Source organism: Equus caballus, chromosome 23 (assembly GCF_041296265.1).
Source record: "Equus caballus isolate H_3958 breed thoroughbred chromosome 23, TB-T2T, whole genome shotgun sequence".
Taxonomy (NCBI): Eukaryota; Metazoa; Chordata; class Mammalia; order Perissodactyla; family Equidae; genus Equus; species Equus caballus.
Window position 1 is genome coordinate 13,931,942 of NC_091706.1, and position 18,822 is coordinate 13,950,763.

The 18,822-nt window shown below is 38.2% G+C and overlaps 1 protein-coding gene and 1 pseudogene across 11 annotated transcripts in view; both read left to right on the plus strand.

The window, feature by feature from the left end:
- Positions 1-18,822, plus strand: part of FANCC (FA complementation group C) — a 244,233-nt gene that overhangs the window by 171,842 nt on the left and 53,569 nt on the right. For all 11 annotated transcript variants that reach the window (XM_023627664.2, XM_023627665.2, XM_070249072.1 and 8 more), the window contains one exon: positions 15,838-16,002. In XM_023627664.2, coding sequence (XP_023483432.2) covers positions 15,838-16,002 — 165 coding nt within the window. The remainder of the gene's footprint in view (positions 1-15,837; positions 16,003-18,822) is intronic.
- Positions 11,018-12,449, plus strand: LOC100063954 (COP9 signalosome complex subunit 4-like; annotated as a pseudogene).

Sequence of the window (18,822 nt, forward strand, 5' to 3'; positions counted from 1 at the left end):
TGTGGTTGCTTACGGGCAGTGAGGATTGCCTGGGGAGGGCATGAGGTTGTGATAGTGGATACAAGGGTTTACACATTAGTCAAAACTCATTGAATTGTTCACTTGATATTTGTGTATTTCACTCAAGGTAAATTTTACATTATTAAGAAAATCAAAATACAAATAAAAAGAAAAATACAAACGTGATGCCACTGTATACTCTCCCTCAAATGGCTAAGATCTGAAGCACTCAAACTAGCTTGTATTGGAGAGGATATGTAACTACTGGATGTTTCATGCACTGTTTGCTAGAATGTGAAACGGTGTAACTACTTTGGTAAACAGTGTGGCAGTTTATCAGAAAGTTAAACATACTCATTATTTGACACACCATTTCCACTCTTGAGTTTTGCTCATGACAAGTGAAAACATAGGTATTCACAAATATTTCTATACAAATATTCTTAGCTGCTTTATTTGTAATAGTTCAAAACCAGAAAAATCCAAAGGACCATCAAAAAGTGAATGGATAAACAAAAAGTTTTACCACCATTTAAAAAATGAAAAGACAAGTCATAGATGGTGAGAAAATAATTTCAAATCATACATCTGATAAAAGGCTCATACTAGAATATATAAACAACTCAGTAATTAGAAGACAACCCAGTTAAAAAAATAGGCAAACGATTGGAATACATGTCACCAAAAAATGTACAGAAATGGCTAATAAGCACACAAGTACTTGTATACAAATGTTCATAGCAGTATTATTTGTAATAAAGTGGAAGCAACCTGAATATCCATCAACTCGTGAAAGGATAGACAAGATATGGTATGTTCATACAGAAGAGTGCTTTTCCTCAATAAGAAAGGGACAGTCTACTGATGCATGCTGCAACACACGTGAACCTCAAGGCATGATGCTGAGTGAAAGCCAGTCACAAAAGACCACACACTGTGATGCCATTTTTATAAAATGTCTACAATAGGCAAATCTAAGAGACAGAAAGTAGATTAGTTGTTGCCTGGGGCTAGAGGTAGGAACACGGATTTCCTGCAAATGAGCACAAAAGATCTTGAGGTGATGGAAATGTTGTAAAAGTGGATCATGATGGTTTCCAACTCAGTAATTTATTAAAGATGTTTGAATTGTACATTTCAAATAGGTGCATTTTGTGATATATGAAGTATACCTAAAAAGTAATAAGAATCCCATAGGTGCATGGAGAGCATTTACAATCATTTATTTACACATCAGGTAAAGACTTTAGTTTAGCCTTGAGGTTAATGATGAATAGTGGATCTTTCGAATAACAGAATTAAATATTTATTAAAGGAGACTTAAAAAATCAATAGCATGCATTGTGTATGTATGATCTACACCAAACTCCCAAAATACATCACTGATGATTTTTTAAAACTCAGCTGAGAATAAGCAAAAACTAAAAACAAACAAACAAAAACACAAACAAAATATTAACAAATGGAAAAGACTAGCCAGACTTGGATCTTTGCAACCTATAAAACAAACAAAGGGTTAGTATGCAAAATATAGAAATGCCTCCTTGCAAATCAGAAAGAGGCAAACACTCCAGTATGGAAATGGAAAAGAACTGTAAGCAGATAATTACCAAAAGAGGGAAACTTGATAAATAATAAACATTTTAAAACGTCTTCAGAAGTGACATCAGCAAGATATAACAGGAAGCCCCAGTCCTTGTTTCCACAGAGACACTGACTTAATGATAGCATTTGGCCCAAAGAGCCGTTAATGAGAGTCCAGAAGTCAGTTAAGAAGTCAAGCTCAAAGTCAAGAACAGCCATATTGAAACAGATTAAGAAAGCCATTTTATATCGACCACAATAGCCCTTCCCCTAAGCCAGTCCAGCTTGCAGCTTTTCCCCAGGGAGAGGAAGAGAAGAGTGGGATGTGTCCAATGTTCTGGCTTTTGGGGAGCTGCCTGTGGGACTGGTATCTGTCTTGCCTAACTCTGACCACTGATGGGAACCAGCATGCTTTCAATGCCTGGGGACTGTGGAGAGTTAAAGAGAGTTCAGCTGCTTTTTGCGGCACCAGAGAACTGGCAGAGCTGCAGATGGAGGTTGGCTGAGGTCAGTGTGATTAGGAGAAAGCATCCAACTCACAGCTTTTCTCTTGGGTGGGAGGAAGGTGGGGAGAGAAGAGTGGAATGTGCATCCAGTGTTTCACCTTTTGAAGAGGCTGCCCTAGGGATTGGTTTCTGTCTCCCCTGACTTGGAGCAGTAACAGAACCAGCATAGTTTGATGCCTTGGGAGCTGCAGAAAACAAAAGAACCTATTGGCTTGTTGCAGCACCAGAGAACCTGCAATACTACAGACACCAGAGAGAGGAAGAGATTACAAACTCCTGAAAAAGAAACTGGCAAAACTCTCTAATTGGGAAATTGCATGCACAAACCCAGAGAAGATTTATTCCCAAATAAGGTTTGAAGGACCCCCAGATTCTCCAGCCAGACTGATTAGTGAAAGTATTCCCCTGTAAAAATCCAGTCCGTTAAGACTGGGAGAGGTGACTGTGTCTTCAAATGCATTGAACCATAACAAAAAACAACAAGGCACACAAAGAAACAGGAAAACATGGCCCAATCAAAGGAACAAGATCAATTTTTACAAACCTACTCTAATAAAGAAATGGAGATCTATGAATTACCTGACAAATAACCCAAAATAGTTGTCCTAAAGGAGCTCAATGCAGTATGATAGAATACAGATAAACAACTAAATGAAATCAGAAAGATGATGCATGAAAAAAATTAGAATATCAGCAAAGAGATAGAAATTATAAAAAAACAACCAAACAGATATTGTGGAGCTGAAGAATGCGGTAACTGAATTGAAAAATTCACTAGAGGGGTGTAGACTTGATCAAGGAGATAACTCAAAGATATATCACTTGAAATTAGCCAGTCAGGAGAATAAAAAGAAAAAGGAATGGAGAAAGTTACTTAAACCTAAGGGCTTATGGGACACCATCAAGTGGACCAGTTAAATGCCTTGTGGGAGTCCCTGAAGGAGGGGAGAGAGAGAAAAAAGGACAGAGAGCTTATCAAATCTGAGGAAGGAATTGGACATCCAAATTTAAGAAGCTCAAAGAACTCCAACTAGGATGAACTTAAAAAGGCCCACACCAAGACTTATTGTAATCAATTGTCAAAAGTCAAAGAGAGAGAATGTTGACAGCAGCAAGAAAAACAATTTATCACATACAGGGAAGCTCCCATAAGATTATCAGTGGATTACTCAGAAGCAGCATTAAGACCAGAAGGGAGTGGGGTGACATATTCAAAGTGCTAAAAGTAAAAACCTGGCAACCAAGATTATCGTGTTCTACAAACTGTCCTTCTAAAATGAAAGAGAAGTTAAGACTTCCAGATAAACAAAAGCTGAGGGAGTTCATCACCATTAGACCTGCCTTACAAGAATTGTTAAAGAGAGTTTCAAGTTGAAACAAAAGGACTCTAGACCACAACATGAGAGCATACCAGAATATGAAACTCCCTGGGAAAGGTAAAGGGAGAAACAAATACAAAATTCTGTAATACTGTAATGGTGATGCATAAATTACTTTTAATTCTGATATAAAATATAAAAGATAAAAGCATAAAAATAACTATAACTGTAAAACTATGTTAACAGATACAAAATAGAAAAATATGTAACTTATGACATTAATAACACAAAGCATGGAGGGGATATAAAAGAGTAAACTTTTTGTATGCAACTGAAGTTATCAGTTTAAAATAGATTATTAGAACCATAGATGTATTATGTAATTACCATGCTAACAACAAAGAAAATACCTGTAAAAGTTGCACAAAGGAAAAGGGAATCAAAGCATATTACTAAAAAAAACAAAAATCAACACAACACAAAGTAAGGCAACAAGAGAGAAAAAGGACAAAATGATCAGAAGACATACAGAAAACAGTGAAATAGCAATAGAAAGTCCTTCTCTATCAGTAATTACATTAAATGCAAATGGATTAAACTCTCCAGTCAAAATACATAGAATGACTGAATGGATAAAAAACAAGGTCCAATTGTATGCTGTCTACAAGAAACTCGTTTTAGATGTAAGGATATACATAAGCTGAAAGTGAAAGGATGGAAAACATACTCCATGCAAATGGTAAGCACAAGAGAGCAGGGGTGGCCATACTCAATGGTGAGATACTGAAAGCCTGCCTGCTAAAATCAGGAGCAAAACAAAGATATCCTCTCTCACCACTTCTTTTCAGCACAGTACTGGAAGTCTTAGCCGGAGAAGTTAGGCAAAACAAAGAAAGAAAAGATATCCAAATTTAAAAGGAAGAGGTAAAACTATCTCTATTTGTAGATGATGTGATCTTATATGTAGAAAACCCTAAAGGTTCTGCAGAAAACTGTTGGAAGTGATAAACCAACTCATTAAAGTTGCAGGATGCAAAATTAAGACTCAAAAATCAGTTGCATTTCTCTACACTAACAATTAGCAATCCAAAAAGGAAATTTAAGAAAACAGTCTCATTTACAATAGTATCAAAAAGAACAAAATACTTAGTGATAAACTTAATCAAGGAGGTGAAAAACGAGCACACAGCAAACTACGAAACATTGCTCAAAGAAATAAAATATGGCACAAATAAATGGAAAGGCGTCTTGTGTTGGAAGACTGAATATTGTTAAGAGTCCATGCAGCCCAAAGCAGTTTATAGATAGGATTCGATCTAGAAAAATCCACATGGCATTTTTCTTTTGCAGCAATAGAAAAACATCTCAAAATTCATTTAGAATCTCAAAGGACCCCAAGTAGCCAAAACAATAAAAAAAAAATAAAGAAACAGTGCCAGAGGCCTCACAATTTCTGATTTTAAAACATATAAAGCTACATTCGTCAAAACAGTTTGGTACTGGCGTAAAGCCAGACACATAGACCCTGGAACAGAATAGCAAGGAAGTTGCAAAGAGATATCCATAATATGTAATATATATATAAAATTTTAAAACATTCAATATGTACATATAAAGTCAAAGTGTTAAACTAGACAGAAAGGACCTATGCTGGCTTCATGGGAGTGGGAACTCCTGGGAAGGGCAAGAGCAAATGGGATGGGAGAAGGCTGTGTTAGCTGTAATCAAAACATCTTATTTCTTTAAAATATCAAACAGAAATGTTATTAAAATGTTAGCATTGTAAAATCTGGGCAATGAGTACACAGTTGATGTTATAATATTATGTTTTTCTATCAGTCATTAGTATTTTATAAGAAAACTTTAAAAACTAAAATGCAGTATTACCTGCTCAGAAACTAAAAGTGAACAGATAATATTTGTAATAAGGAAATTACTTCCTGCCTCAGGGTGTTGTTTCCAGATTAACAGGTGCCGTTCATGAGAAAATAGTCATCTCTCATCAGCCTTAGGTTGCTTAGTATTTATTCCTCTTTGCAGTATTTTTTCCCCCTTTATTTACATCCTTTTGCACTCTACTCATATTTGATTATACTGGTCCTTCCAAACTCTTTCCTCAGAATTATCTGTGCTTTTCATTTTCTCATCCTTGGACAGAAGACAGCAGTTCAGAAAGACATCTACACTCTGCTGACTATAAGTAGGAAAGCCTGCTGCAAGATACTAGCTGATATGTGCTTTATAGCTGAAAAACTTCCATTCGTGTCAGGTTGGACCATCTTCTGGGGCAGGTTCATTCCCAAATTCATGACTGTTTCTTCGTGAAAGATGTTTGTTTTTCAAAAACAATATGGACAAATTCCCTGGTGCAAAGCAAAGCCCACTGAAGGGTGTCCTTGCTGGTGCCCCAGCGGGCAGTAGCAGCAAGGCTAAAATGGTGATTGATTTTGTTAGTGGTTTAGGGCGTTCTTAGTCAAAATGTATCTATGATGTAATTGGTAAAATTCTTAACTGAATTTATCAAGAATATGAGATGTGTGTGCTAGTAGAATGTCCCCTGGACACTGACACATCTGATGCATTCCTAATTTGCTCTATTGAATGATGTTTGCTACGGAAGTTTTTTTTAAAGAATTTTAAAATTCAACAAGATAAATTTCTTGCAGATATTTTTCTGAATGCATTGAGTTTTTAGGGAAATTCAGTCTCTTGGATTAAGTTCATTTATACGTAATCAGAAGATTGAATTTAAAAAGCAATTTGATGCCTAATATACTTTTTGAGTCTCTTTATGAGTTTTTAAAGTCCTGCTTTTAAGATCTAAAACCAGGAAGTGTTCTGCTCTCCATCCATAAAAGAACCTGGAGCCCTAAAAGCTTGTTTGAGACTCAGAACTCTAAGTCCACAATTCTCTAGTGAATTATAAATTCACCAAAGTGTGTTCTCGTGTCTTGAGTAGAAACTGATTTCATGAAATCAGGTAGAGAAATGGCGTTGTGATAAGATTTGAAAGAGCTGCCAAACATGCTGGAGCCATTATAGTTCTTCCTGTCATATGTTATAATAATAATTAAAATATGTATCATCATAATATATAAATTTCCCTTATTATATATGTAAAGTTTTCTGTACACTGTCAAGATTTAAAAATCAAAAAAATTGAATCAGAATACAGCATAGTCGGCAAACTACTTTCTGGTGCACTTGAATCCTGATATTCCCATTGTTTGTGAAATGTGAGTTTTATCATTACTTTCCTTCCACTAGTATGACTTCAAACATTGAAGCAACTGAAAGCCTCTCAAACTTTTTAAGCACCATGTAAACAATGCTATATTGGTTTTCTCTGTGGTTTGTGTTTTTCTAGAGGTGACCTACACATTGTTTTTTACTTTTTGCCGTTTGAATGGTTAAAGTTCATTTCAAAAGATTCAAAAGTGTCGTAGAAAATATAGGAATTAATCTAATAACTTTGATGCATAAAGTGTCAGAGGAACCAAAAAAAGAGGAAAATCTGTTTAGTTTCCTTTTGCCTTATTTTTAGAGACCTGATAAATGGTCTTGTCACAGCATTTTAAATAGAGTTTCACTTGCCACCAAGTAAAATCAACAGTTCAGTGACAGAATGTTTAAATTCTCTCTGTTCTTTGCTACAAACCATCTAGAAGGAGCGACATTGTGGACTCTCTGAGCATCATCAGTTTATCTTGTACTTCTGTGGTTTGCTGGAGACGGTTTGGAAGCTTCAATACGACCACATGGGAAGGACGTTTCCAGCAGTATATGGTTACCGTTGAGCCTTCTGCAGTTGAATTCTTGTGCAGAAGTCATTTGGAAGTGCTGCCCTGGTAATCAGTCAAGACCTCATGCTGAGTGTAATACAGTCTGGAAAGTACTGCATAACTCCAAGTATTGAAGTTGGATCTCCATGCTCTGGCAAGCTTCAGATCAAAAGAGAGAGCTGGAAGGCCATGAGCTCTTTGAAGCCCTTCAGAAGATTATCACTTGGCCTGTCTGCGTTTTGGTAGAACCAAGAGCTACCTGAGTTTACATGGAACTTTAGAATTTTTCACGAAAATTATTTTGGACCTTTTTCAGCCTAATTCGGAGATACAATCTGCAGCCCATAAGTTTGAGTGCTTGATAAAAGCCCTTGGTGCCAAGACTCTTTTCCACCTACCCAGGCACAGCGATAGTGTCTGACTCTCCTTCTTTCTTCAAGATGATGAGAGAAGAGTTGCACTCATAGGTCTTTTAGAGGAAGATTGATAAAACAAGGCTGGAGGGCAAGATCACCACCTCCCTGCTTCTTTGTTTCAGAGTTCTGGATTTATTATGAGTACATGGAACTCTCAGGCATATTTTTCCATTTCTCAGACATTCATGGAGTCCTTACTCTATGCAAAATATTCTGTGAGATTCTGTGCAAAATATACACACGAAAAAGCATTCTACATCTCACACACACACACACACACACGCAACTACTTTCCTCCTCTCCTATTCCACCTAGAAAGCTCATATATTCCAAAAACTTAAGGTATTTACAAGTCAAGCTAAGTATGTCTTTTTGTTAACAACTTAGATGTTGGACTCAAAAACACATTAATTTTAGGTCTAAAACCACCTTGATAGTGAGTTTGAGAAGATGTTAGAGCGCTGTGGAAGACAGATGTTGAAGAGACCTCAGTTATTCAGGAAAATGGTAAAGAACAAGAAGTGAAGTTTAGAAAAGATGATTTCAGGAGAAAAGACAGACTTCACATATGAGAAGAAGAAATTGTGTAGTTCAATAAAAAATTATCTCTGAGAATTTTACAGTTGATTATCAACAAAATAATACAGCTAAACTAACAGTTTATAAGAATCAATAGAAATGTAAACCTTAAATACAATTCTATCCTGTTTCCTTCAAGTATTCAGATTATTACTAGAGATTGATATCTCGTTCTGGGGACTGCTACTAACCACGGCATATGGAGATAGAGCAGCATTTCTCAGACTTCAGTACGCATAAGAATCCCCTGGAAAAATGCAAACAGATTCCTTGGCCTCACTCCCAGGGATGCTGATGCTGCTGATTCTGAGGACCATATTTTAAGTAGCTCTGACGTAGAGAAGTTGGACAGATGCTGAAGACTAAAGTGCAAGACCTCTGAGGAACAGCAGCTCTCGTAATCTAGTCAGGAGAGAGTAAGACAACATGTAATGTGAGAAACTAAGTCAAGTGATGGGCTAAGCACATGAATGCCCTAACATTCGCTGTATGCTTCCAGCTCCTAGAAATGACGGGGGAATTTTAACAATTAAAGATATAATACTGTAAAACGAGGGGGGCTTTTGTTGAACCACAGATTATGAGAAAGGCTTAAAATGGTAGATAGTGAGATGTTTTTGAAGGAAAATACCACAGCCCAAAAAGCTTGCGAGAGTGGACTACAGCAAGAGGTAAACATTATTTTGGAGGTGGATTCAGGAAGTAGGAGGTTCCTGGCAGCCAACAAGATAACTTGTTGGACTACTGCAGTAACAGCTGCCAGCCAGCCAGACTGTCATATACTCCTCCTCCTTATCCACTATCCCCAGACAAGAGACAACAGAGGTGTCCTGTTCCTACAAGAAGGAGGGAGGAAGCTTCGGAGGAGAAGCGAGCACCAAATGCCTATCAACTCCCAGAATGCAGTTTATTGGCAACCCCCACCAGCACTACATCCTGACCCTCCCCACAAGTACTGGAGGCAGGCTACCAGAGCCTTCGTGGAGAGGCTAATGTGGAATCCCAAATTCCAGAAAGAACAAATAAACAAAAATCACCAGATATTCATGGAAAACCAACACCATAAGGAAAAATGAACCAAAAGCAACAAACAGAAGATGCAAATACACCAATTAAATGCATTCCCTAGGACAAGCAAGTGGATTTTTTTTAAAAAGGAATAATTGTCCTAAGAATAATAAGAGAAACTATAAAATCCTTGAAATAGGAATAAGTTGGGTTTTTTTTGTTTTTGTTTTTAAAGAGATAACTTAGGAGAAAAGAAGAAAATTCAATAAACAGGCTAAATAGGAGATACAATTGAATAGCAAATAATGACTTAAAAAAGTAAGCCAAGTAGTTCTCCTAGGATATAGTAGAAAAGGACAAAGAAATGCAAAGGAAAGGAAAAGGTTTTTGTTTTTTCCTTTTATATGTAAGAGATCAGAAGGGGACGTCGGGGAAGAAGGTGGGGTAGGAAGTGCCAGGAACCCATCTCTTCACCTAGACGACAATTTTACTGCCAGAATCTGTCTGATGTAGCTGTTTGGGAATTCTGCAGTCTGAAGACTTCAGTGTTCAGGTGAAGGCGTGGCCAGTAAGCTGTGGTTCCCTTCAGCTCTTGTCATGGTGCATCCCCAACCCCCTAGACAGCCGTACCTGCCTTCCTAGACAGGCTCACGGGAACCAGGGTGGGCATTGCTTGATGAATTTTGCGTAGTATCAAAGGAGAATGTGCACAATTATATGAAGCAGCTATTAAAATACTCCTGCCTTCTTAAATTATATGTCTTTGCAGGGCTAAACTCTCTTCATATACTTCAACTAAACCAACATATTGCAACAGATTAGATGCAGAAGTAAATGTAAGAATATAACTGTCAGGCCGGCCCCGTGGCCGAGTGGTTAAGTTTGCACACTCCGCTTTGGTGGCCCAGGGTTTCGTAAGTTCAGATCCTGGGCGCGGACATGGCACCGCTCATCAGGCCATGTTGATGCGGCATCCCACATGCTACAACTAGAAGGACCCACAGCTGAAATATGCAACTATATACTGGGGGGATTTGGGGAGAAAAAAGAAGATTGGCAACAGTTGTTAGCTCAGGCGCCAATCTTTAAAAAAAAAAAAAATCTGTCTTCTTCCAGGCCATACAGTGAAGAGATCTGCAAACGTAAAAGAATGCCGCTCTTCTCACTAAATAGTTTTTGTTTTGTAAAATATAGTTACTGTTTAACAAAAAATACTAGTCATGTTAACTTCTGCTGGGTTTATTATTATTGCTCTTAGTAAATAATTATTTTTAGGTGTCTCTGTTTTAATTTCAAACATGATAAATATTGGTAGTTGTAACCTCGGGAACAAAAGCTCTTTAGTGTTCTCAGTAATTTTTAAGAGTTTAACACTGTTTTGAAACTAAAAAAGTCTAAAAACTGCTGTCCTTTAGTGTCACAATCAACTTGCCCCACCCATGTACACATAACTTCCTACTAGCGTTTTAGTTCTGGACTCTTAAATATAAGCTGACAGGCAATGGTCAGCAGTTACTTAAGGAAATCATTTTAAGCGTACAATATGAAAAAGTTGGAACCAATGAAAATAAAGAAAAAAAGATTATTCAAAGAAAAGAACATCTCAAATAAATTAGTATCGGTGTCCCCATAAAAATAAAAGGTAATATTATATTCATTAAACAAGAACAAGATGCTGTTTAAAAAGAAAAGAACATCCAGAGGATGGAATAAGTAGTTCTTGGAAATTAATAATGAGAGAATGGTAATGGAAAGCATAATAAGAGGATTGGAAGATAAAGTTGGACAGTTCTTTCAAAATCTGCAGCAGTATAGACCAAGAGATAAAAAATAAGAAAGAAAGGACACTCGGTTTCCTTCTGGCAGTGAGAGGCCCAGCAGCCTTGGCTGAGCTGGAAGAAAGATGGCAGCAGCCGTGGGACAGGATTTGGCTCAGCTCATGCATTCAAGCGGCTCTCATAAAGATCTGGCGGGCAAGTATCGCCAGATCCTGGAAAAAGCCATTCGGTTATCTGGGGCAGAACAATTAGAAGCTTTGAAAGCTTTTGTGGAAGCAATGGTAAATGAGAATGTCAGCCTTGTGATCTCTCGACAGTTGCTGACTGATTTCTGCACACATCTCCCTAACCTGCCTGAGAGCCTGAGAGCACAGCCAAAGAAATCTATCATTTCACCTTGGAGAAGATCCAGCCTAGAGTCATTTCATTTGAGGAGCAGGTTGTTTCCATAAGACAGCATCTTGCATCCATATATGAGAAAGAAGACTGGAGAAATGCAGCCCAAGTGTTGGTGGGAATTCCTTTGGAAACAGGACAAAAAGAATACAATGTAGATTATAAACTGGAGACATACCTGAAGATTGCTAGGCTATATCTGGAGGATGATGATCCCGTCCAGGCAGAGGCTTACATAAATTGAGCATCATTGCTTCAGAATGAATCAACCAACGAACAGTTACAGATATATTATAAGGTATGCTATGCACGTGTTCTTGATTACAGAAGAAAATTCATTGAAGCTGCACAAAGGTACAGTGAGCTCTCTTACAAGACAATAGTGCAGGAAAGTGAAAGACTAGAGGCCTTAAAACATGCTTTGCACTGTACCATCTTAGCATCAGCAGGACAGCAGCGTTCTTGGATGCTAGCTACTCTTTTTAAGGAGGAAAGGTGCCAGCAACTTGCTGCTTATGGGATCCTAGAGAAAATGTACCTAGATAGGATCATCAGAGGAAATCAACTTCAAGAATTTGCTGCCATGCTGATGCCTCACCAAAAAGCAACCACAGCTGATGGTTCCAGCATTTTGGACAGAGCTGTTATTGAACACAATTTGTTGTCTGCAAGCAAATTATATAATAATATTACCTTCGAAGAACTTGGAGCTCTTTTAGAGATCTCTGCAGCTAAGGCAGAAAAGATAGCATCACAAATGATAACAGAAGGCCGTATGAATGGATTTATCGATCAGATTGATGGAATAGTTCATTTTGAAACACGAGAAGCCCTGCCAACATGGGACAAACAGATCCAATCACTTTGTTTCCAAGTGAATAACCTTTTGGAGAAAATTAGTCAGACAGCACCAGAATGGACAGCACAAGCCATGGAAGCCCAGATGGCTCAGTGACTCCCTGCAGAACCTCTGTGCACACTACATCTTTTTCCATGTTGTACAGATTGATTTCACTCTCTCTCCAAAGCATTTGCATCATGACCTTACGTATTTCAATCCCTTTTGTGCTGGATTCTATTTAAAGAAGACATTATCAGAGCAGGAAGTACAAGCATTTAAAAATATGTAGTTCCCATGTATTCAGGGTCTCTGTGCATCAAACTAAGATGTTTTGAAAGCTTTTTCTTTAAATGGAATAAGTGAAATATCTGTGGCTGAAAAGTTTGGGATTTGTGATAACTTTGTAGTCATGTAAAACTTAAGTGCTTTGTGCCTCTCCAAATGTGATTATTCTAATAAATGGAGCAGTGAGCCAAAAAAAATTTTTTAAAAATAAAAAAAATAAGAAAGAAAGGATAGAGAACTGTCCAGAAGTTTAGCATCCAAAAAATTGGAGTTCCCAGAAAAAAACAGAGAAAAGAATGGGTAGGAAATTATCAAAGAAATAATCCAAGAGAACTTTCCTGATTTAAGATCTGCTGAGTGCCCAGCACAATGAATAAAAATAAATCCATACCAAAACACATCATTTTGAAAATTTCAAAGAGGATATCCAAGAGCCTCCATGGAGTAAAAATAGGACTTATGCAAAGGATCAGGATTCATCCTAGCATAGAACTCCTCAAGAAGATCACTGGAAGCTAAAAGACAGTAGGACCACTCTTTCACAGTTCTATAGGAAAATGACCAGAACTCTATACTTAGCCAAAGTATCAATCAAATGTGAGAGTAAAATAAAGACATTTTTAGACTTGCAAGGTCTCAAATACTTTACCTCTCTTGTACCTTTTCCCACATAAGAAATATGAACCAAGAAAGAAGGTATGGAATCCAGGAGAGAAGTGTAGGACATCCTCAGGATGGAGATCCCAAGATAATAAGTGTACAGAGGGAGTACAAAGCAACCTGTCCAGAACGGAACAGGTCAAAATGTTCTAGGAGAAATTTCTTTAAGAAGATGAAAATGGTAGAATGTCAGATGTGTTTGAATGTATTACAAGGAGATTACACACTTGGGTGGGAGTTTGGGGTTAAAATAACAATCATTGCAAACAAACAAGGCAAATAACAGTCATTAAACCCAGGGAAAAACAACATATTGAATATTTAAGGAATGAGTTAGGCTTGAAAATGGTTGCCTCTGAGATCAGAAAATGGGGGTGGCAGTGCTCTTTCAAAAGCTGCTGTTTTTCATAAGCTTTGAAGAGCTATTTCACTATATAAGGTAGTTGTATCTATAAGACTGATAAAAATAAAAAAGTTAAAAAAAAGAAAAAGAATATCTGGGCCTCCTACAATGGTCTACAAAAGCCTGACTTCTCCTCCCCTCCCCCCTTCACTGGGGTCTAGCAGCTTGGCCTCCTCGCTGTATAGGGTCTTTGCATTTGCTTTGTGTCTGCCTGCTGCATTTTGCTCCCAGATATACACAGGTTTTGTTTATAGACTTCCTTTAAATCTCTGCTCAGTGTTCCCTCGGCCAATTCTCGCCTGCCTTAATGCGTCAGTGTGCTTTACTTTTCAGTGTGGCACTTGCTGTCATCTGGCATTTCATTCCCTCCGTTGCTAGGCTTTGTCTTTGCTTTTGTATCATGAACACGACAGGCAGCCTTGCATATAGTAAGGGTTCAAAAAATTATTTATTAAATGAATAAAAGCAAATTCACTGAAGAGGACATACAGGTGGGTAACAAACATAAGTACTTGATTTCGGAAGTTATCGGGAAAATGCAAATGAAAGCAATGGGATAATTTTTGTCCAGATTAGCAAGAAATAAAAATACTGAGAAGAATATTACTGGCAAGAGTGGAAAAGTAAACTGGTGGGTTTTGGAAGGCAATTTAACATGCAGATACTCACATGGGGGACAGGTGGGCGTGTGCAGGGTTGCCACTGCAGCTAGTGTCTGTCATAGTGACCGATTCAGAACAACCTGAATGCCTGCAAATAGAGGCACTGTTAAATTACAGAACACATACTCTTTAATAATAGGCAGCAAGTAAAGAAAAATGAGGGACTGTGTGTTCTATATCGTGGTTCCATTTATGTTTCACAAAACAACACTAAGTTTCTAGATTTATGACGATATATATATGAAAATACCTAGAAAAAGATCTAATAGCATACATCTCAAACTTTCATTTTATTGATCTCTAGTTCACTTCTTCATTTAACATCTATGTCTTGAGCATGTAGTATGTGTAAGGAGTTGTCCCCACGTGCTAGGAATAGAGCAGTGAGCAAAACAGAAAAAAGTGCCTGCTCTCGTAGAGCTGATGTGCCAGCAGGGAGGACCAGATCAGGAACAGTAAACAAGTAAATACGATATAGCTCAGTGATGAAAAGGATCCTGGAGAAAAGTGAACCAGGGTGAGAGAGAGAGAGGAAGTACACAGTGGGGTGGGAGGGCACTCGCTGTGTTAAGCTCTGCTATCCAGTGGAGCTTTCTGCAGTAATGGATAAGTCCTGTAAATTTGCACCATCCAATACTGTAAGCGGTAGCCTCACTCAGCTGTTGAACACCGGATCTGTGGCTAGTCCAACTGAGGAGTGGAATTTTATTTCATTTAAATTAATATGAATTTAAATTGCCACATGTGGCTGATTGCTATGGTATTGTTCAGTGCGTTTATATGGGATGGTCAGGGAAGCCCTCACATAAAGCAGCATTTGAGCTGAGACCTATATGAAATGAAGTTAGCCGTGTGTTCCAGGCAGAATGAGCAACAGGGCCTTATCTGGAGTAGTTGGAGGCCTGTAAGGCCAAAGCAGAATGAGCAAGGGTAAGAGTGGAAGGAGATGAAGCCAGAGAAACAGAAGAGGCCCCATCATGGAAGGCCTTGGCGTGTTCTCTGTGTGAGGCGGGAAGCTATGGCAACACTTTGAGCAGACAAGTGAAGTGATTTGACTTTTTAAAAGGTTGCTGGAACTGTGATGATGAACAGTGGGGCTGAGAGCAAAAGCGGGGAGAAGCTTAGGAGGCTCCTACAGTTCCCCAGGCTGGAGGTGATGTTGAATTAAGGGGGCAGTGATGGAAGTGCAGAGAAGGAGTCAAATGAATTGACAGTAATTACCGCTGGAGCAGACAAGGGCCGTGAGAGAAAGGGCGGAGTCGAGAAGGAGCTTGGAAGGCTTTGGCCTCAGCAGATGAGAGATGGAGCACTCGAGGGGAGAGGACATTTGGGGAACCAATTCTGGAGCTCTGTTTTTGGCGTGGTAAGTTGGAGGTGCCTATAGAGAGTTATGCCAAAGACCTGACAATGAGTGATGTTAAAATGGGAACTTTAGCTAGTGTTTCTTCTTAGAGAATTGAGTAAGGGAAGCGAATTCATAGATGATGTTAGGGTAGCCGTCTTTCTGTGAAGGGCAAAAGCAAGTGACCTGTCATCAGTCTTTTCAGCATGAAGATTTTATGTCTTTAATTACATGTGGCTCTAAGATTTGGGTAATTATTTCTTATTTAATCCATAGAATGACTCCTGAACGAGTGAGGGCCCTGTCACGAGTTTGTGTCCCGCTTATTACTCTGCCGGATTTTGAACCCCTGGTGGAGGCGCTGCTCACCTGCCATGGATGTGAACCTCAGGAGGTGCTCTGGCCTGAGTTCTTCGATGCTGTGAGTGAGGCCTTTTTGCTGTAAGTGATGTCTATTTAATAACCTGTCAGCTTTGTTTTTCCTTTTCTTAGAATACTTTAGTATGTTGGAAATGCAGTTTTCAAACTGTTTGCTCTCAGTACCACTTTACCCTTTGAAAGATTATTGAGGATCACAATGAGGGTTTTTTTAATGTGGGTTATATTTATCAATATTTATCACACTTGAAATTAAAACATAAGTTTTTAAAATATGTGTTATTTCATTTTAAAATAACAATAAATTGATTACATGTTAACACAAATAGGTTTTTCTCGGTGAGGAAGATATCCTTGAGCTAGCATCTGTGCCAGTCTCCCTCTGTTTTGGATGTGGGATGCCACCACAGCATGGCTGACAAGTGGTGTGGATCCACACCTGGGATCTGAAGCCAAGAACCCAGGCCGCTAAAGCGGAGCATGCTGAACTTAACCACTATGCCACGGGGCTGGCCCCACAAATTGCATATTTTTATGAAAAACAATAATCTTTTCCAAGAAAAAAAAATGTTTAATAGGAATGGCATTGTTTTACATTTTTGCAAATCTCTTTATTGTCTAACATAAAAGATAGCTAGCTTCCCCTATATAGTCTGCATTCAGTCTGGTGTGATAGGCTGTTTTGGTTAAAGTATATGAAGGAAAATCCAGCCTCACACAGATAATGTAGCTGGAAGAGAGGAATATTTTAATAGCCATCTCAGATAATTGTAGATAGTTTCCTTGGATACCTCACCAGAATTTGAAAATAGTAGTTTCTTAAAGGTTAATTGCAATGTGGAATCTGAAATTATATGAATGAGCTTTTCATCCTGTTAAATGAAAATGTGTTGGTCTATCTTGTACTTTCAATGGATCTTTTGCCCAGGCAGGGTTGCATAGCCTCACGCGTGGTTCATTGGGAAATATTGGTTCATTAAGTTATGCAAATCTTCCAAACATTTGACGTACTCTTTTTACAGTATCAAAATTGACATTCATTCCTCTCACCATTGATCTTATCAGAAATGTCTTTAAGTATTGGGGAGCTGTCAAGCTCATATTGGCAGAAACAAATTTTCCAAGATTCTAATTTCTGTTTAAAAACTCAAATTTAGCGTTGGCTACAAATACTGTCAGTTGTTTTCCTACTAGGATGACTCTGCTAATTTTTGATAAAGTATTTGCCAAACACTTAAGTTTGAATAACCATCATTTGTCTGCTGGTCATGCTTTCAACTAAATTTCCATGAAAAAAAAAAGTGGCTAATTGATCTGGCAGCTCAGACGGTTGCACAGGTGCTTTTCCTCCAGACAACCATAATTTTTATGTCACAGAAGTGCTTTATGCATATTTTCCTTTTCACCACACAGAATTTTTTTTTTATAAAAAGTATTCTTGGGGACCGCACGGTGGTTCAGTTTGCACGTTCCACTTTGGCGGCCCAGGATTTGCCAGTTCTGATCCGGGGTGCAGACCTTTGCACCACTTATCAAGCCACACTGTGGCAGGCGTCCCACATATAAAGTAGAGGAAGATGGGCATGGATGTTAGCTCAGGGCCTGTCTTCCTCAGCAAAAAAAGAGGGGGATTGGTAGCAGATGTTAGCTCCGGGCTAATCTTCCAAAAAAAAAAAAAAGTATTCTCAAGGGTAAAATTTAATGAAAGTAATATTTGATACTGCTTCATCAAACACATTTTTATGTGAAACTGGCAGTGTCTTTACTGTGCGTATGGAGTGGTGAAGAACACACTGGCTGCCGTCCCTGCTTTATTCATGTGAGGCACAGCAGTTTTAAAACACTGTTGCTTTTGCACCATAAGTACAAACATCATGCTCAGGAGAAACCATGAGATTCAAAATAGTTACTGAACACTTTAAGTGTTTGTATACCACATGTATGTATTGCCGGTTTCAGCTAAAAGAACTTCTGTCCTGGGGCCGCCCCGTGGCCCAGTGGTGAAGTTCCTGCGCTCCACTTCGGCAGCCCAGGGTTTCTCTGGTTTGTATCCTGGGCACAGACGTGGCAGTGCTCCTCAGGCCGAGCTGAGGCGCCATTCCACACGCCGCAACTAGAAGGACCCACAACTAAAAGAAATGTGCAGCTAGGTACTGGGGGGATTTGGGGAGAAAAATTAGGAAAAAAAAAAAGATTGGCAACAGTTGTTAGCTCAGGTGCCAACCTTAAAATTAAAAAAAACCCCTCCTGTCCTTAGTTGGTGCTGATACCAGATGAATACAAGCAACACGGCTAGTCCAGCCGTATCTAGAGATTCTGTTTTAAGGCAGAAGTACAGTTCTGTTGATAAAGTATTAACTTATCACATCTATGTTTGAATTATTTAATTCCTTTTTGTTTAGACTCTGAATGATTGGTCTCAAATTGATGCCACAATTAACTAGCACTATAATAGTGTTTGAAAACATTCTATTGAATAAGACACAATAAGGTAAATTATTAACATCTATAAAGCCAAGGGAAAAATAACTTTCCTCCTATTTGCTTTTCGTTCACACAGTTCAGCCCAGTTCCTTTGGAGTAGATGTCTCCCTCTCATGAGTCAGAGAAATCTCTGATGTATTGGTCTCATCTTTTCCCAGTGAAACAGCTGGGGAATGAAAAAGCGAATCTTTTAATTCTCCTTTGTAAAGCTGATGGTCCATTCTCAAATATAAGAAAATATATTATAAATAAATTTTACTTTTGAATAAAATATCATTAAATTCTTTTGAAAATCTAAAAATGTTATATTTATATATAAATAAAAATATAAAATACATATAAATATATTTATATCTAAAATAATTTAAATAAAATTTAGAAAAGTTTTCAAAACATTTG